Source organism: Gallinula chloropus (genome assembly GCF_964237585.1).
Source record: "Gallinula chloropus genome assembly, chromosome: 3".
Lineage (NCBI taxonomy): Eukaryota > Metazoa > Chordata > Aves > Gruiformes > Rallidae > Gallinula > Gallinula chloropus.
Window position 1 is genome coordinate 29,620,096 of NC_140087.1, and position 20,433 is coordinate 29,640,528.

General features: G+C 44.3%; 1 protein-coding gene across 3 annotated transcripts in view; it reads left to right on the top strand.

Moving 5' to 3' along the window:
* Positions 1 to 1,078: 1,078 nt before the first annotated feature.
* The window catches only part of CNKSR3 (CNKSR family member 3), a gene marked incomplete at its 5' end in the record, with an annotated part of 58,495 nt that continues 39,140 nt past the window's right edge, over positions 1,079 to 20,433 (top strand). For all 3 annotated transcript variants that reach the window (XM_084262407.1, XM_084262408.1, XM_084262406.1), the window contains one exon: positions 1,079 to 1,130. In XM_084262407.1, coding sequence (XP_084118533.1) covers positions 1,079 to 1,130 — 52 coding nt within the window. The remainder of the gene's footprint in view (positions 1,131 to 20,433) is intronic.

Genomic DNA, 20,433 nt, shown 5'->3' on the forward strand with positions numbered 1-20,433 from the left:
GGTTGAAGGCAGATGCTGCTAAAATTGCCACAGGGCCATGACTCACACGGAGCCACCACTGAAGCCGGGTGAAGAGCTTGGCTGCCACTCCACCCTGTGGGCAGGTCGCCATGCCAGGTGGCTCTCGAATTGTCACCTTTCTGCCTGCCAGGCCACCCAGGCGCAAACTGTGGCAAGGGGAAATGTCTGGTGCATCCACCGCTCCTTGCTTCGCTGCCATGTCACCAGGTACAGCCACCTTGGCCTTCCCCTGCTTTGTGTACATGGAAATCCAGAGCCTCCAAAATATATTAGGGATTTGGTTTTTAAAAAAGGCATTACCACCGAGTACAAGTTAAGCACTGTTAATATGGCAGTAGGGGGATATGGCTGGTAGCAATTCCTGTGTCTAGTAATAATTACTGTTTCTGTTCACTTGCTCTCTGTCTGGACTCTAAATTTCCCAGGCTGATCTGCCCACCTAGGAGAGCTAAAATTGCACCTCGCTTTAAAGAAAAGCACAGTTTGTGTCACTGTATGTCCCTAAGAGGGGTGGCTTTCAGGTGTGTCACTCGCAGGGTCTTGCAGTGTGGTCTCGGCTACTGCCCTACTTGGGAGCATCCTCTCTGCGCAGGGTTATACAAAGCTGGACGTGGCTTCCAGGCAGCAATGAAGTTTAAAGCGTTTGGCGAAGTGTCAGGTTATTTCATGGTTTTGCGACTTTCTTCCTTTACGGGCTATGAGGTTGCGGGGGGGGGGGGGGGAAGGGTCAGGCAGAGGTTGAAAGGTAACATGAGTTTAAAAGTATTGACACCCGCCCCGCCTTCCTTCCCTGGAGAAGCCGCAGATACCCCAGGAGTTTCTCCTCGGAACTTGTCCCAGCACCGGAGCTGGGCCGGGCTTGGCCCGCCGGGGTACAGCACCTGGGGGCGGAGCGGTGACGGGGCGGGCTCGGCGGCGGGAGGAGCTAGACCGAGGAGGGGGAGGCCCGCAGCGGCGCTGCCGGGATGGGAGCCTGAGAGGGAGGGCGAGTCCGTGTCTGCCGGAGCGTGGTTGCGGTCTCCCGCGGCGGGTTGGTGCTGGCGGGGTCGAGCCCGCCATGGAGCCGGTGACCAGGTGGAGTCCGAAGCAGGTGGTGGACTGGACGAAAGGTAAGGGAGAGCCAGCCAGGCCGGGGCTGCGCCGCAGGAACTTTCCGGCGTCGGGCTGCCGGCTGACCCGCCGCTCGGCCGGGTAGTGCCGGTCCTCGCGGTTTCTCTCCCCGGAGCCGGGCTCCCCGCGGGGCGGCCGCGTGGCCGGCGGGGCGAGCGTGGCCTCTGCCGGCGCCGCGGCGGTGCCGGCCCCGGCCCCGGCTCTGCGGCCGCCCCGCCGGCCGACGTGTTGCTTGGGAGTTGGCGGCTTACCGTTCCCTCCTGACTGGTCTCCTTACCTGTTAGCGCACGGGTGCGCGCTTGGTGTTGTGGGGTGTTGTTTTGGACGTGGGGAAGAGGGGACGGGAGTTTTGTACTGGGCTGTGTGATTGGGGAGCCGGCTCGGGGTACGTGCGTTTGTAGTGGGGTCTCCCCAGGACTCTATCCCCTTCTTCTGTGGTGGCGCTGGCCAGTCTGCTTGCGCAGGGCTCGTAACTCTTCTGCAGGCAGCTATAATAAGTTAACTTCCAGCTTTTCAAGTAAAAGCCGCTCGTCTTTTGTGAGTTAAGCAAAAACTTTATGTCCCAAGTAAGCACGAGCTTCTAATCCTGCCTAACGGTGATGGGATTAAAACGCCGTGCTCCCGTTCAGAGCGAATAGCGGCCCTTCCGTCCGTCCGTCCATCCATCCATCCATCCTTACATCCCTCCCGCCCCTCACCTCTGCTGTGTGCGCTTGTTTCTCTCCCTCTCCCGCCTATCAAAACTTGCTGCGAAGTTTCTTCAGGACGTTGCCGGAGCCGCGGGAAGCCTCGGCGGGACTGATAATGCAAGGCGGCGCTGGGAAGCTCGTCCCTGAATCCGGGAGGCACTTGGGTGGGAGAGAGAGGTGGGGACGAAGCGGGCGCTGGGCCGCGGGCTGCACGCGCGAAGTGCCCCGTTCCCGCCGTGGGTGGGGGACCTCTGCGGTGCTGGGTGTCTGCGGGTTTGTCTTTGGAGGCGGGTCGAGCCGCAGTTCTGTCGAATCGGGTGGGGATCGGCGTTTTCTGGGTGCCGATGTGGATATTGGTGTCGCAGTTCCCGCTCCCCAGGGGATAAATCGGAAGGGCAAGAGGACGTGAGTTAGGTGAGGGGTTTCTGGCTTATGAAACGTACTTTTGTCTTCTTGCAAGGACTACGCTTTAGTGCGATCAAGTTTTATTCCACGAAGTTTTCGCAGGCTTTGCTGAAAGCTGGTGTGAAAGGAGGAGTGAGCGCTTTCAGAGGTGAAAAGCTTCCCCGGGTTAGAAGCGGCGTTTGCTCCGCGCAGCCATTGCTGCCCCGTCCCGGGGCCGCTCCGCCGATCAGGCTGCGTGCCTGCGGTCAGCGCTTGGCACTGGAGCGGCTCGAGTCGGAGGCAGATTTGGAAAGCAGGCTTTCCTGAGATGGATACTCCCAGCCCTCCTGAGCGGGAGCGCGTTAACGTATAAATAACTTCCACAGAAAGACCTCCCTCCCGCCCCCCCCATCGGTGTTGGTTAAAACAGGAGTGCATTGTTGCACTGCAATCAGCCTTTTGCTTTGGCACGTGGAATATTTCTATATAATGCTTTTCCCTCCCTGTGTTTTCCCTTTTTTCCTCTTTCACCTCTTGGGCGCTGAAAGTTTGTTACCTTGCCAGATTAAAGAGTAAACCTGCTAATCGTTTGAAAAGGCTTTATTGTGCTTAAGAATGCTTGGCTTGCTTTCTTGCATAATTTATTTTGCTCTCAGATTTCTCGAACAGGTAACTCTTTTTAGCTGGACCCTCAATTAGTGTTATGCAGAATAATTTGAGGGCTGGCTGTAGTTGGGAGGTGGATCTTCTGACTAATGTAAACACGTGTCCTTTGAAATGCAAAGGGATAAATTAAAGACTGCTGGTGACTTTTGTTTCTGCTGTTGTTTTTCAGTTTCTAGGTAAGCTTTCCACCTCTTTGGTGCTCGGCGTCACTTCGTGTCACTCTGCATGACAAGACTGTAATAAAGAAATGAGATGTGGAAAAGTTTTCTTTATGCTTGCACATTCATCTCTGCGCATTAAAAGTGACACGTTAATAGCCAGTTAACAGCCTTATTAGCACGATGTTTTGTAGTTTACTTTAAGTCTGAAGTGATTATCTGATGTGTGGTTCAACCACTGGGTTTCATGGGTGATTGAAGACCAGTATTATGTATTTTACCCTATCTGTATTATATTTAATTCTCAAGCTTAGGTTTTATAAAACGTGGTTGGAAGGGAGCTTATACCGTTTATTTTCTTATGTGTGCCATCTAGGAAGGGCGATACTGTGATCTTCACTGGCTTGGTCAAGCTCTGGGGGAAAGTATTTGACTGGTGATACCCACTGCCTGTAGTTAGTGGTGGTAATAGGTGGTCTGATTTGGACCATTTTTTCTCTTCCACCCCCCCCCCCGAATCTTCCAAACCAAAAGAAGCCTGGAAGCTTCCCACCCCCCCGGCTTCAAGCCCAAAAAAGTGAAGTCCAAAAGTAAGTGGTACTGCTGGTCAGTTAGCTTTTGTTGTTGTTGATTTTTTTGCTGAACTTTACTTTTTTTTTTAAGTGGCTTTTGAATTAACTTTTTCAAAAGTAAGGTAACTCTTATGCTGAAGAGTTTTATACTGTGATTTTTGAGCTGTTTGATCCTAGGTAAGTACTGTAAATAGCATTTATCTAGAATTTAAAATAGGCCCTATCAAGAATTGGCAAGTCAAACATGAATATTTTTAGATTTTTGTAGTCAGGTTTTAAATGAGTACTCTGTTCATTGTTACCAACAACAGCTGATACAAAATGCTGTTGCTTGTCTTCTCTTGTTAATTCAGACTAGAATGCCGCTATTTTTTGCGAACAAGTGTGGGTTTTTTTTCTGGCAGAGTGCACTGTACTGACAGTAGCAGGCTCTGTAACAAATAAGGGTTGGTTTAGCTAACCTGAAGCTGCCGAAGTGAAGAGTCGTGCTTTTACTCACTAGCAGCATTCTGTGTAGGTGAAGTATTTCTCAAGCTTTGACCAAGGATGTGATAATCTTGTAGCTACAGCATGGATGTTTGAAAACTGTCTGATGTTTTTCTAAGCACCTCCTTGATTTCTGTTTGGAGGAAGTGATGGTGTAGTTAACAGATTTCTTTTACAGCATGACACAAATTCAAATAAATATTTAGGGGCCATATTCAGCCATTAAAAGGTAAACTCTGGCTGGGATGCTGTGTTGATTTGAAATGTAGGTGGGCTGACATGAAGTTTGTTCTTTGAATGATACAATGATACAACCTGCATTGTTCTCCTTTTAGTTGATTCTTGCTGGAATACAAACTAACATCTGGATGGTGTTGCAGTTGACCTGCAGTCTTGTTCCTGTGCAGTCTAAGGTGCTTATGTGCTCAAAGTCCTCACCTGTATCTCACAGCGCACTGAATTTCCCCAGAACCCCTCAAGAGAGGTTCCTGGAGTTACTGAGGTTATTGTGGGACAGGTGTAGCTGTAGCATAACTGCAGTGCATGGCTGGTATTTGATTGTGGTGGGGTTGCTGTTTTGGGGCTATTCTGGGTGCAGATAAAGCCTGTTTAGGGCTGTGCACGCGGAGGAATATCCAGCACAACACTGACTTAATTTAAATGGTGTGGCAACCACTTGAAGAGAACAGAGCAGTCAGATGCGGAGAAGCTTTTGTGGTCTTGGAAGCCCCTGGATACTGAAAACCCTGCAGTGAAGGTGGTCGGGCTGGGATGGGGGGAATGTTGCAAGCGTGATACAGCCTCCTGTGTGAGAAATATCACTTTACCACTAGAGAAGGTTGCTGTGCCTTCTCTTTGTTTGCTGTGAGCCTGATCTGCCTCTTCCCCCTGCCCCCAGGCCTCACGTACTTATGTGAGTTGTGACTTCAAGCCAAATTGTACATGGTAAAGACAGTTTGACGCGCATGTGGTTAGAGGCCTCCGTTGTTGTGAGGCTCCACTACAATTTGGCCTTTGTCGCTGTAGCCATAGACTCAGCTAGTTGGGGATGGCACGTCTGTCTGCTTTGGCCTCTCCAGAGCACTCCGGGGGCGGCTGTTCCCTCCCTCAGTAGTTCATGGATATTGCTTATTCCCATGCCTGTTATGTCATCAAATACTCTTGATTTCCATTCCCGGTAAAGCTTTTGGGCAATGGTATATATTTATAGGTGTGCCTGGGAGAAGAGGGAGAAATATGGTAATTTATTAATAGTTAGCAATTAATCGTCAGGGCCTGGTGTTCTTTTTTTAGAGCTATCTTGCTTACCCAGGGAGATTTCAGCAAGGTCAGTGATGTTGTTAACTGTACGCTGGGAGAGCTGTAAACCATAGCTGGGTTTTAGAAACAATTACTGGTAATGCAGGGCACCAGAGTTACTTTTTAGCCTTCGTTTTCTTTGTAGGTACTCAAGTGAATGTTACTGTGCTCAAATTATTTTGGGAAATGAAACACTATGAAACCCCTGGTTATTTTTAAAGACGGAGTTTTTTTCTTTCAATGGAGTAGCAAGCTGTCTGTAACTGGGGCTGCAGGAGGATCAGGCTCTTCTGCCTGAGATCCCTTTGTTTTAAGTAGCTCTGTTGGCTACTTGAAAAAACCCAAAAAGTTTGTTTGGAGTATTTGCTAAATACCTCAGAAACTGATACTGTGTAGCTGCTTTTTGCAGCTCTCCACTGAAATTCTGAATATAGTTGGCCCATGATGTTTCACTAGTGAAAGGTGAATATGCTAAATACATCTCTTTATTTGTAGGCTGGAACAAAGTAAAAAGTTGCACAACGAGTTTGTACTACTGCAGTCTTAAAATAATTCGTTTGTTGTTGCTAAGATCAGTGAATGAGTATGAAAACCCAAAGCTGGCCTCTGTGTTCATGCATTTAGATCACGGCTTCGTGTTTTTTGCTGTGTTGTGCTTTTTTGAGCTGCTTGTGGGTTCTGTGACTTTACTTATCCTCCCTGCCCCCGATCTTTTCACGTTCACAGTCAGCTCTGTTTATTTACCATGCAGTTGCTGTTTAAACTATTTTAACCAAACATTAGAAGGTCTCAAAATTTAATATTGTCAGCATAATGCCTGGAAATGCTACATTTTAAATGTTAAAATCACAAAGGTCATTAATGGAAAGTTGACTGTTACCCTTGTGGAGGGATGTTGTGAAACTAACAATGAATTTTAGCTATACAAGGTATACTTAGTTAATATCAGAACATCGGTAGTAATGTTAAGAGTGAAGATGCTTGCTCAGTATTAACCAACTAGAGATGTAAGAGAAATTTCTTTTAACTGCTCAGTGGAAGGTGCAGAAATTGGCATGGGGGCTGGTTGCTTGTTTCCCTCTTTCTTTAAAGCTTTTCTTTGAGTGATGGGAATTCATTGGTGTCTGTTGGAAACTTTTCTAGGATAAACCTAGGTTTTGATGAAATGTGTACGTGTCAGATTTTCGTAACTCCTGTTGTGTGTTGATCCCTTGCTCTTCTGCCTGAGATCCCATGTTTTCATCATGTAAATCCTCTTGGCTGAGGATCGTGTCCTCCTCTCTGTACACTGTCTAGCACACTGCAAGACCTAAGGAAAAACAAATTACAGGGCATGTTTAAATTTTCTGTGATGCTTTATTTTCTTAAGTAAAAGACCCTGACAAAAGGCTGTTCTCCAACACATGCTGCCAGATTAATTGCAGTTAGGAGCGATGCGTGCATACAGCCTGTCAACAAGCGATCAAAAGTATGTGGGTTTGGTTTTTTTGTGGTGTTTGTTCTTTCCTTTTAATTTCTTAGATCTGAACTTCTGGATTGCCTGTTTTAAGTCATGGTCTAACAGATGAGCTCCTTCCTGGCATGTCAAACAGACAATGACTGGTGACAGGGACTGCAGAAGTGGTGGTGAGACTGCCCAGTTTTCAGTTTGCTACATCGTTTTGGGATGAGGTTTTTTTTCACTTGCAGGGAAGCTTCACATGGAAGGTGTGTTAATGAATGTGTCTTAACAATGCCTCTGAACTAACTGGAAGAAGCTAATTATTATTGCTTTTTTTCCCCATAGAAGTGATGATGTTGGTCTTAATTTGTACCCTGTATTTTCCTAACAACTTTGCACAGTAAGGTCTTCCCTCCTTGAGGGACACTGTTTCAGCAGTGTTTCCTTGCTTGTTTTTCCACATATCCCAAACATGAGTCCTGTCAGGAGGAGGAGGAGGCAGCAGCGAGGTACTGATGTATTCAAGGCTAACTTGTGGGACGAAATAAGAGGTGGATGGACAGGAGTTAATGAAACAGGGGCTCCTCTGGCAACCTCTCATGTATTTACAGTAGCTCTTCAGGACCCAGCTTCTCGTGGTCATGGGATTGCTCACAAATTTTAGTATGTTTGTCCACAGGGCTGCAGTAAGAGATAGGAAATTCAAGTAAAAATGCTGTTTGGCTGTGGAGCTCCACCTGATGATGTTAGGCAGGGTATGTCATTTGGGCTGAGTGAGGTGGCTTTGGAATATGAGGCTGGCATTCAGATCCCTGGGCTGTGCTTCCTTTACACAAGGAAATTGCTTATGGATTTCCATATGCCTGCCCCCATCTTTTCAGAGGACAAGCAATAACATTTCACAGCTTGGGGGATCTGCAGGAAGTATGCTGAATTGATCTGAGCTGTTTCACTGGCTTTAAATATTTGCTAGTTATTGAAATAGGTATTTGTGATCTTCTGAAATGTAGCTACTCTTCATCAAATCTCACACGTGCTGGATGATGCCAGGTATCTGATTTGGTGAGATCAAATCACTGACCTCTGTAACTTTGGTCTACAGACAGGCATTCATTCAGTCTCTGGCTGAGTTATATTACAATATTGCATTGATGGGGAGTTTGTGTACTTTTTGTATGTGTTGCTTTGATACTCTTTTACGTGAAGACAGTTCTTTGTCACTGTAATGACAAATCTCTTAAGTTTTTTTGGACTGTTTCTTATACTAGTTGTTAGGTGTAGGTGAGCAAAGTGTCTGGTGTGCTGTTGCAATCAAAGCTCTGGCATAAATGTGATCTTATCTTGCTCCTTGATCAAAGGAAAGAACTCCATTTAAAACTTAATTGGTGTTCATCAAGGGCCAAGGCTTCTGCTAAAGCAAGTGTTAGGACACGCTTCTAGGCTAATGATCCTGATGTCTCTGTCTTGTGTGTGCAAAAAGAAGGCTGCTTAGGTTGCCATCCTTTTATCATTCATAACTTCTCTTATCTCACAGTCATGTATTATCACTGAAGTTTGGGTGAATGCTTTGTGAAAAGCTCTGGGATATGCCTATTTTGTCATTAAATAAAAGGTCTCCTGTCTGGTACAGATGCTTTCCTAGAGGGAAGGCCTCAAGATATTGCCTCCTTTGGATCTATTATGAGTCTAGTGGGGCAGACTGGTTAAGGGCTTCTGTTGGGCTTTCTAGCTTTTGTAGATTGTGAAAAAGATCCTTATCTAATAAGAGAGGGTTTCTGCTGTCTTGCCTGTCTTGTGATATTGCCTATCTTGTGATATTGCTGCTATTGCTGGTTGTGAAGATGCTTTGCTCTGAGCTGCAGGTCTTGGCAGCACTTTTTTCTCCTGCTGAACTAGCATCGTCAAAGAGCTGTCTCCTTGCTGTGATGGCCAAAAGGCAACCCTTTGGTGACAGGTGGATATGTAAATAGAAGAATGAAAAGCTACCATCCTGTTTCATTGGTAATGCGATATCATAACTTGAGTACCTCAAAAATTTCATCTTGGGTTGGCTGCAATCCCACTGCTGGGATACAGAACGCTGTACCTGAGCAGATGTTTTACCCTGCACTGCTGAGATGATGTGTGCTTGGCTGTGGGGAGGGGCAAGGGAACAGTAAGGGATGAGGATTTGCGTGTTGGTGGGTTTGTTGGTTTTGTTTTTTCCCTCCTGTGTAGGACTTTCCCTGAGGAAGGAGGGCTGTAAGAACAAGTTCAGACATGCCTGAAGAATGTGGTCTGAAAAATATTTGCAGGGTTCAGGTGATGGAGCTGCATCTGGAGCATGTTGTAGAGGAGAAGTAGGAGCCTATTGAAATGCATGTACCTACTCTGACATGAATGGTGGGGTTTGTTTTGTGGGGTCCCCCCCCCTTTAATTCTGTTGGTGGTGTGAATTCTATTAACTTGCCCATCTTTAGCGATGTGTGGGATTCTTGATGTAAGCTGTAATGGAAACTTTGAGAGAACGAGGAGACAAGAGATAAATATGCTATAAATTCTTTGTGCTTTTATTTTTTCGTTAATATTTGTAGTATTCTGTTGTAGTATTTGGACCCGGGCTGTACTCATCAGAGATGTAGTATTACACCTTTTGTGAAATATAATCCCTGGGTAAATATAAAAACATTGTAGTTATTTCCCTGCATTTAAAACAATCCTTCATCTTTTCTCTAGTTCATACACACTTCACGCTGTTCCAGACAATAACACTAGATAAATAAATGCATATATGATCAAAGCAAGGACTTGGAAATCGCACCTGCCAATAATATTTTTTTTTGTTGCTGGCTTTGGTTGTATCTCAGTATAACCAGTTAGACATCACTGCATTAAAAAAAAAATCAAGAACACTGTTTGCACTCAATTATGATTAGGATTTAACAGTAAACTTGGAGGAACACCTAATTCTGGCATTTGACTGAGAATGAGATTCATGAGGTTGGGTGTGGGTTTGATGCAGAAGTGTCAAAACTGGGAGATTAAAATGGATTGAGATGAATGCTGTGCTTCCCTAGCAGTGGAGGCTCTCAGTAGTGGTCTGTTTTGGTGGTTACCCTTATTACAGTTTCATGCTTCTTAAATGTTTTGCTGATTACAGTTTTATTAAGAGTGTGCGTACTGCACTGATGCTGGCTGGTAGGATGCTGGCTAGTTGTGGTACTTTTTAAGATTGTAAAAGTATCAAGAGAAGATGATTGAAGTAGAGCCTTGAGAAACAGTCTCTGAGAGCTGATGAAGGTGCCTTACCCAGTTCTTATCTCGATTTAACTTTAAAGGATCATTATCACAATGTCCCTGGTGCTTCACCGTCTTCATTTTATTCTTTCAGCACCACTCTGGGTAGGAATTTGCTGCTCTTTTAATTTTAAAGCTAGGGAGTTAACCTTGTAAGGAATTTGGGGTGTGCCTACTTTACACAGTGCAGGTCAATCTAACCTGTGTGGGTTATCTCTGTAGTAGAAACACCGTTAGCCTGGTTGGGCTGTTTTCAACCCCTAATGCAGTTACATTGTGCTTAAACTCCTATGTTTGGGCTACTTCAAACGTCCATTTATGGCTCTGCATTGTGGAGCATATGGTGAAAGTGATTTGCCTCTGGTCATACAGTGGGTGGTATTCAAATTAGGATTAAGACATGATTAATTTATATGTCTGTACTTCTCTTACAGTCCTTGGAGCCTAGAGAGTGGCTCAGCAGATCTTGTGCTCCCTGTCTGTTTCAGGGCAAGTTGAGTCGTGTTCTTAGCTCTGTGGATTACAGAGCAGGTCTCTGAGCATTTTGGGAGTTCAAGCATGTCAGTCTCCAACTGGATCCATCCCATGATGTCTGCAGCAGAGGAAGAAAACTTGCTGGCCCTGGTTCAGTGTTGTAGTTACTGGATCCTCCTTTCTCCATCAATTACCAGAGAACTGTCGGGGTTCAGGAAGTTGTAATAACAAATGAGGGGGCATGGTAATTAAAAACTGTGTGTATGATTGCTTAAGAAAATAGACCATGGCTGCATTTAGGGTTGTTGGAGTACTACTAGTCAATAGGCATCTGATGTCTGAAAGAGTTGTTGAATGCAATCAGTGTAATCTGTATGTGAGAGATGCTACTGTATGTCTGTACAGCATCAGAAGAAAAATTTGACATTTTAACATAGTCTTAAAATATTGTGCATGAGACTCATAACAAATGCAAGTGTGACAAATAATTGACTACTTTTGTCTGTTTTACTTTGCCTAGCTCGGTGCAGTGCCTTTATTGGTGCACTACCTTGTAAAGCTAAGTAGAAGGATGAGCAGCGTCATGTGGTATTGCATGGAAAAGCAACATCTGATGAGTGTAATTGAGTCGGGGTAGCTGATATTTTTTAGGTCTTTGTGGTATAATTGGGAACACTGGGAGCAGCTTTCTACTGCTGTAGAAGTACCTACTGAAGACAGAAATCCTCCTATCTTATGGTGCTAGCCATGATGGGAAACCAGATGGAAAATTATATTTTCCATTGATGTTGCTGGAACAAAACCTTTGGTGAAGTAGCTAGACTTGAATATTTTGGGAAGCTGTTTAATGTTTTGTTGTCTTGGAACCTAGCTACTGTGACATGTTCTAAGCTAGTGAGCATCTTTGGTGTATAGATTTGTCTCTTGAAAGAAGACACTCAATAACTGGATGCAGGGATGTGGTCACAGAACCACTAGCAACACCATAGATAGCTTTTAGTGTAGTAAGATTAATATCAGCTTCTCAGGGTGCTGTATTTGGAGAGGAATTCCAGCTCTCAGTAGTCAGTCCTGTGCCATGCATGGTTGCAGACATACAGAAGTACTCGGTTCCTAGATTGTCACCTTCTCTGTATGTTTACAGGTTTTGCTCAAATCGACATGGCTTTGCTGCTGTAGAATCCTAAATGGACCGTGCGGTTGGATGCTCTCAAAAATTCATTAACTTTAGAACATTACTTTTCTGTTAGGATTTAAACAAGGTTCATTCTTTCCCCCCATCAGCTTTGTTAGCCATGATGTGAAGGCCCTCCCTAGAGAGGCTTCTGACACCTAGAAATGAGGCGCTTACTGGAAACCACACCAGTGAAGTTGTATTCTGTAAAAAAAATCTTAAACCCCCAGATCATTGCCCCCCCACCCTCCCAAATCCATCCCAGTTTAGCTGAAATGCCGTGGGGAAAAACCCCACAAGTATCCATCAATCAAACTGACTGACATCACTACAAATATCTGATGGTGCTTTGCTGTGCTTCTGCTTCACTTTATATCTAGGTTGGTGGTATTTTGGAGTCATGCATGATTCAAACAGGGCCCTTGGTTAGCTTTGCCACCATTGACCTTAGATGCCTTTGGCTTCCTTACATTTGGGGTGTTGCGCTTGAACCCTGATGAGGTCTGTGCTATTGGAGGAAGTAGCATCATCACTGCATACCTAACTAGGGTTGTAAGGTGATGTGGAATAACGAAAATGTGTCAGGTAGCTAATTGATGCAGTTTCTTCAGATGTTCAAAGGAATTGCAAAAATATGGGGAAGCTAAGAGATGTGGCGACTGACTGCTCCGCTGATAAACCTGGGGGTTTGTCAGTCTGCGCAAAAGAAGCTGAGATGCTTCAAAGATAAACTTTAAAATGGCTGTTGCATTAGTGCCTCGAAGAAAGCCTCTCGTCACCAGCACAGCGTTATTAGTATGTTTATTAGTTTGTTTTACTACTGCAAAGTTTTGGATTTTTTTTTGTTGTTTTGTCTAGGAGTGCTATTTGTATTAGTTTCTTCCTGCACCCTCTCTGCTGCCACCTTTAGTGCTTCAAACATATGCTGGCTGCTTTTACTCATGGAGATCTTTGATTTCTCCTAACTTTGCTCTGCACATCTGCTGGCTCCCGTTGTTGGGAACCCAATGGCTAGTTTACATGATCACCTTTAAGCTTTCTGATCCTCTTCACTTGCTGCAAAGCTCTCCAGAAAACTGTCAGCTGTGGTGGCATCAGTCTTCCCAGCCCTTTATAGTGGAAGGGTGATAGCTAGTGCAGTGCAATGGTCATCTACTCTACAGGGTGGAGTGTCATTCCTCCGGCTTATGTTCCTCTCTCTTTTTCAAGCTCCCTTTGGCCAGAGGTTGGGATTTTTGTTCTTTGGTTTTGAGGCTTCTTGTGTGTCCTGGCTCATGGAAGGGACTCCTATGTGCCGTATAAAACAATGAAAACAGTAACTTCTAAGAAGCTAGCATTCCTGATGTAAATGCTTTGGAGATTTTTATCATGAAGTAATGTACCTGTCCAAGTAGTGACAGTATATCCTAGGAGAGTCCAGTAGTGACACCTGGGAATCTGTCTGTGATGGAAAGAGCCATGCACTGTCAGCATTTTTCTGTTAATGTCATTCAGCTTGCTATGACATATTAATGTGATTAGCAGGTGCTGATGGCTGGCGATTCTCATGTGCCTGTGCTTGCGTCTCCCTGGTGACTGTGAGATTGCAAGGTGCTAGTCATAAATGTTTCATAATAGTGTAGGAGGTTGTCATCTAAAGACTGGCTATCTGGCAGCTACATCAGCCGCTGCCTTACAGCGAGCTGCTTCCTGGCCGGCTCATGGGCGTAACAGTAATCACAGTGCTCACGAGGTGGTACACAGGGGAGAGGCAGGTGTGAGTAATGGACCTTGCTGCAGTTGGCCAAAACAGTCCCACATGGTGGTGTGAGAAGTCAGCCAAACCAAATTAAAGGGATTTCACTCCTGTTTCTTCTTGGGATCCAAGAGGTAGGCAGCTTCTCGATGTTACCTCTTGTTTTCACTGTGGGAACAGGCATAAGAGTGTTAATTACCAGAGTTCAAGAAAAGGAGCTCTTGTGACTAATGAATTACTCCTTCAACCACAAAAACCTTGAAACTTTTAAATGGCAAGCTCTTAATTGCACGTTTGAGATGAAGGCCCTAGGGCAGGGGGTTGTTGCACCGTATTAACCACGGAAGGTTATCAGGCACATAGGCTTCATGCACTGGTGGTACAGATGTGTAGAGTGTACTGTTACTGCTTTCAGAAAATGAGATGACTTTAGGCTTGACCTGTGGAATGATGGTATTTGTTTTTCAGGTCAGCAAAGGCTCTCTAAAGAGTTACAGAAATTACTCTTGCTGGAAAGGTGTTGACCTAGTTTCCCCATGGAAGGGGACCAAGCCAGTGAAATTGACAAGCTGTAGAAACAGCCACTTTAGGAAATACTCTTCAAAGGGGACAGTGCTTATGTGTTGTGTGTAGTCAGTGTGTAATTACTGTAATTAATATTAGTATTTTACATGATTGAATTCTGTGCTTATGCTTGCTTCTTTTTTTATTCCTTCGGATGATCATTTATCCAAGCTGTTGTGAAGTGGTTAGCTACAGTAAAACAAATGGGTAGAGGCTTGATCATGGCATATATGGGCTGCTGGGATCCCAGCTTTGTGTTACAGTGGGGAACGAGTTATGATTTCTGTCTGAGTGGAATAAGTTTGTAATTTATGTTGGGTTAGAGCTTTGCCAGGGAGTTTTGCTATGCATTCCTTCAGAATGGAGAGCATAGCAAACCCTTGCCAGAGGTTTCTGCATGGAGACAGTGAGTGTCATTGGGTAAAGGTCTGGCCTGTCCTAGAGATTGCCCGGCCAGTTGCCCCTCTATGAAGAGGGTGTCAGCTGCTGCCGCCAGCTCTGGTTTGCAAGTAAGTCTGTGATTTTTGGTCTCTGTGGCTCTCATTCCAGTGTCTTTCACCAGTATCAGTGTGTGTGTGAGAGGGGGAAACAGTAGTTGAATTTAGTGTCTGCAGACCAAGAGGTTGATTACAATTTCGAATCTGTTAGAATCAAAAGTGCTGGGGGTTAAGTAAATGTCTGTCTTATTTCACATCAGGGGGTTAGGGTGTCTGGAGAGAGTAACTTGGGGACATCTGTGTTACCCTGTTTATTGTAGGCCCATAACACATTCCTGTGGACTGCTTGCTTTTGAGAGATTTCTGGTTCTGTCAATTTGAAATAAGTACTAAGATAAGAAAATAGTGGAAAAAACTTGTGTGCAAATTGTAGTTGAAGCAGTGTGAGTGTTTAAAGGTCAGTTCAACAGGCATATTTCTCAAATAAAAGCTTCAAATAATTTTTCCTCATCTTCTATGTTTTTATTTCCCTTTATTCCTGGTATTTTTTTGTTACATGGTGGTCTTTCCCAGGTGGTATTTTGTCATGTTGGTCTGTCTCTGGTGGGAGCAGCCTCATTACCTCCTGACTGTTATATAACAAGTTTCAGGAGATTTTGGATTTTTTTCCCCCTTAATAAAGAAGATGCCTATAGAAGTGACAAAGAGCAGAAAAGGGTTTGGTGAGTTGCATTAATCCTTGGGTAGGGAGTCCTTGTTCTTATCCAGCTAACGGTAAGCAGAAGAGAGGAGTGCCTGCTAGCCCCCCTAGTGATAGTTGGGGTGTAAGTTGGTAACTTGCAACTTTTCGCTTATGGATCTCCATTACTTGTGCAGAAGGCACTGCTGGAGTTCATGGGTGGGTTTTCTGGGAGTCTTGGTAGAGAGCACGTGGGGATGGTACCATCCTGTCAGTAGCAATCTCAATTTCAGGATGTGAAACTAATTCTGTGTAGAGAGAGAGTACCTGTGTGAGGCCCTATTTCTTTGCTGCTGTTTTGATAATTTATAAAAATCACTGATACCTTAATGCCAAAACCCTCCTTTCTCTCCCCCTCCATGGTTCTTATCTTCCCCATCTGTTCCCCCCCCCTCTGTAAGACCTAATGATTAACATGGGTGTAAATAAGGTCGCTACTGTGACTGTAAGTGAAGAACAAAGATGAAGAGTGATCAAACAGGCTTCCATAAATTACTGTCTTAAAAGTCCGTCGCCATGTAGTTAGGAAGTAGGGACATGCTCAGGGCTTGAGGAGGATCAGCCTGGTTGCATGTTCTCCCTGGCCTTGCAAAGTAGCACGCTGTAGTGTTACTTCTGGATTCATGTTTCCAAATATATCCTTGGGCACAGTGAGCAATTTCTCATGATTTGGAAGTTTGAAAATTTGATTACTAGCCGGACATTGCTGCACAGTACTGACCCTATGGCAGATCAACTTTGGAAGTCCAAGCTGTGGAAATAAGCTCTAGCTTGAAGAGGGTATTTGATCTCTTCAGATAGCATGGAAATAAGGCCCTGTGTTACTTGAGATCAAGTATTCATCCAGGAGGGAGGCTGCTTGGGCAGTTTAAAGTTGGTCAAAACAAATAACTGTATTTGGAGCAATCTGGAAATACCGCGAGTTTTAATAGTATATCTTTTTATTAGTGGGCAAATTGCTTTTTAAAAAAATAAATTTGCACCTACTGTTTTTAGGGCAGTATTGGCATCTATTTCTAGCCTATTTCTCACCTGTTTGAGATCATAAACACATAAGCAGTATCTGTGAGGTTTACTTAGTTTTTGATAGACTGAGGAGATGCAAGTGGAGTTGCTGGAAAGCAGGAATGCAAACTGATGGTAGTGATGCAAAAGCTGATAGGTGACATTTTGGTCGCTGCTCTTAATGCAGCAGCAGAACTGTCGGTTATTTTTGGTGCTTAAAGTAATGTTACAGGTCCAGGATCAGGGCCTCATTGTAAAAGATTGCATAGAGTCTCCCACATAAACGCACGTAGACGCTTCCCGGGGACTGTGTCAGACATTAAGAATGCAAACCATTTATGGGACTTTCATCCCTTCATGCATCTGTTTTGCAAATACAGAACTTAAAAGCCTTAAGGGGAGATTGTCCAATTAATACTCTCTTAGAGGCAGAGCTGTTAAATGATTAGTTTATCACTTTGGCAAACGTTAATTATTTAGCCTCATTTCAAATCCAATTCAGAGAATCATCCCAGTTGGTTAGTGTACAGCTGCAGACGTGGGTGATCTGGAGTTTGCTGTAACTGAAGTTGGGGGTAGTAGTATTTGGGATGAGGGTGACACTTTCTGCACGGGTGGCTTGTCAGCTTTTAGGAGGTACCTGCCTGCTCTTGCTTTCTGCAAGGGTTGCTCCTCTGGAACAGTTCCTGCTGTTTTCAGCTCCAGGATTTGTGCTTAAGTGAGGCAGGCATGGGAATGGTGATTTTTACCTTTTTTTAAAAAAAGGTATTATTAATTTGTCTGAAAGCCAATTACAATTATAAAAAGTTAACACACAAAATTTACTAGAGAAATCTTTGAAAGTAACATCATTTTCTTCTCAAAAGAATGGATACTGGCATAGGAAAAAAACACCTCAGCATGAGGAAAAAGTGATTATACATAAGGAACTGGTGATGCTGCATAAACAAAGAGAATTGTTAAATGCATGAAAATAATGAACTGAAGAAGCATTGCTTTGAAGTGTCAGTAAGCAAAAGGTGAGATAGGTGTTAATACAGGTGGCTGTATTTTACTGCGGTAAACTATCTGAAGCAGAAGCATTTCCTCATTCAGACAGCTTTGAATTTTTGACACCTTGAAGTTTCATGTTGTGATGATGCTGATGTAAACTGCGTGTTACTGTGAATTCATTAACATTGGAATTGAAATGACAAGACTTTATAAAGCGAATGCCTCATTAAGTTGTCCAGGAGTGCTTCCATGTCTGGTGCTGTTGTGAAAATAGTTTTTAAGTTTGGTTGTGAGTTACTCTAGAGTAACAATAAAGTTAGGTGAGCTAGAAAAATGCAGTGGCAGGGAACTACCTCTTCCTAAGTTTAACTTTATATTTCTGCTGCTTAGAAAGCTGGAGCAAGGAGATGTCTTCAAAGATGGGGTGAAACCTGCCAAAGGACTTACCCCTCTGTATGAAGTGAAATACTGCTTTACTTCAAGCAGTGCTATACAGAGAAACTGAGTGTAATCAGGTTTGTGTCCCAGATTACCTGTCCTGGGACACTGATGTGATGCAGCAGGGTCTTTTTTGAACACTCAGGCAATAAAAGCCCTTGGTGTGACTTGAACACTTTGTATCTGGGGATATGGTGAGAACAGTGTTGTGCAGGAGGGACTTCACTGCTACTTGAGAGAACAATAGTGTGGAGACCCTTTCTGTGCACCTCAACTTCTCCTCATGGACCAAAATACTTAGAGGAGCAAATAGGATTGCTATACCTTGTAGGATCATGTATTAATGTTCTAGGTGTGCAACCATCCATCTTACACTGCACTGTACTCCTTGTTGTTCCTTATGTTTGGTGGTAATCACTGTCACTTGTCCAACATCAATCACTTCATTTACCAAAGTGCCTTTTTGCATTAATTGGGTCCATGGTGCTGAATACAGCCCTGCAACATCTCTTGAGTTCCTCCTGTACGGCACCTGTACAGTATATTTACCAAAACCTGTACATTGCATGGTGCCATTTGCTGCCAGGCTATGCTCTAGTGTCTCAGGGATGGGGTATGTTGGCCCACAACACAGGTTTTGTCTAGTCTGCTGTTTGCATTTTTTCTGGTGTGCTGTTGTGCCTCCCAGAAGATGCTCAGAGGCAGCCAGGCCACCTGATGGAGCCGCTCATCACCCCTTGTTTGGCTCCCTGTCACCAATTCAGCTGTGGATGGGACCTGAAGGTTTTCTGATGAGGCAGTGCTAATGTATATGTGAGAAAGGAGGAGATTGGGACGGTGGGGAGAGGAGTGGGGTGCACGATGAAAAGAATGAGACTGGAGGTGGTCTTCAGCCATACAATATGACTTACAGTAAGACTGTCCTAATTCTGTAATTTCCATGGTTTCCAGAGTTTTTGCCTCTTGGGATTTAAATCATGCCATATTCCTGCTCTGCATTAAGATACAATATATATTTCATTAGAATACTAAAACAAAATTAAATTGTTGCCATTAAAAAATAAAATCTGTTTCCCATAATGTTCAGGAAGACTCTCCAGCCAGCATTGGGACTATTTTAGATTTGGTGGTGTTACACTGTTTAAAGCAAAATGGTAAAGTGTTTTAAAGGTTTGCTTTGAGTAAAAGTTCTCCTGTAAAAAAAGTATGCGTTAAAATAGGGGTATAAAAAAGAAAACCACCTAACAGATTCAGCATGGTTGTGTGGGCTGGAAAATTCTGAGAAAAGTATTTCTCTGTGGTTGCATTGATTTAGGGAAAACATCTGTATCTGCTAGTAGCAGAAATAAGGTTGCTTTTGGACTTCTTTTTGGAGCTGTAATGGTTGTGAGGAAATGCACCTCTTCAAAAGTGGGGTCCACAGCTGGACCAGCAAGGAGCAGCAGGGCAGGGGGTCTCAAGAGGTGTAAGTTGATGTCTGACAGATGAGCTTTGCTGGGTGTAGTTTTGTGCCATTTTTTGCTGTTTGTTTCCCAGCCCTCTGCAACACTCTACCCTTGACCTCTGCAGTACTTCCATGTCACGAATGGCAGATTAGGTTGTGTCCTCCTACATGTTGTCCCAATTCACAGCCCATTGCATGCTCTGGAGCTGCTGCTGCTCAGCTTATAAAAGGTTCTATTGCAGTGGTTGCGGCAGGGGGATTTGCAGCCTACCTTTTCCTGTCAAGGTGTTGATGTTGAGTGGCTGGGATGTATCTGTCCATGGTGGTGCAGGGAAACTACGCCCCAGCTTTGGATAAAAGTGAGTTGGCAGTAACCATCTCTCTGTGCCATTGATGATGCAGTGAACATTCTGAGGTCATGTTGACCTGCATGTGTCGTCCTTGCTGAGAGAGTGAGTCAGGGTGTTGGATCAGCCTGAAGATGAATGGCAATTGATATCCTACATCAGTTCTTGTTGCCACCTAGCTGCAGAGGAGACACATGCTGTGGTACGCCCATGGGCGGTTAATTTCTGAGGTAGTCATCCCATAGGTTTGTACAGGAGAGGGCATATGGTGAAGCAGGTTGATTCCTTAGGAAGCCTAGCATCGTATGGAGGAGGGACAGAAGTCTTGTCTGTAAATTCTTCTCAGCTGCAACTTTCAGTGGCTGGATACCACTCTACTTTTATTCCTGCCAAAACCCTACAGTGCACAGGCAAAGCTGGTATTTACATCAGTGGAATGGACAATTACTTATTCAGTGAGGGAGAAAACCAAACCTACCTTGACTACGGAAGTTGCAAATTCCTGTTTGAGTATAATGTAAAATGTGTTGTCCAGCATGTCTTAAAGTATACTTAGTATGAAGAAAAAGCATTAGTGGGGTAAGTAAAGAATACTGGAATAATCTGGTTTTCTCCACTTTATACTTTTGATTTTATCACCTGCTTTTCTCTCCTGCTGGAGAAAGATTTAGTGGTTCATTGACCCCATGTGGATTGAGAAACAACTCCTAAGCAGTGAGATGTGTTTTTCCAGCTTGGGGTAGAACGGAGTCACCATGTTTAAACTTTGGTGGAAGCTTTGTTGTCAGAGCTCTGACAGAGTACATGAGGACTATGCTTTATGCCACTAATAGGCTGTAGGACACATTAGTGTATCCTGATGTACATGGAACAGTTTGCTACCCAAGCAGTGAGTGGAATCAATGAAGCCACTCTGTGCTGGTGTAATCAAGTAACTAACTACTGTTGATGCTCTGTTTAAACAACACTGCTTTTAATTAG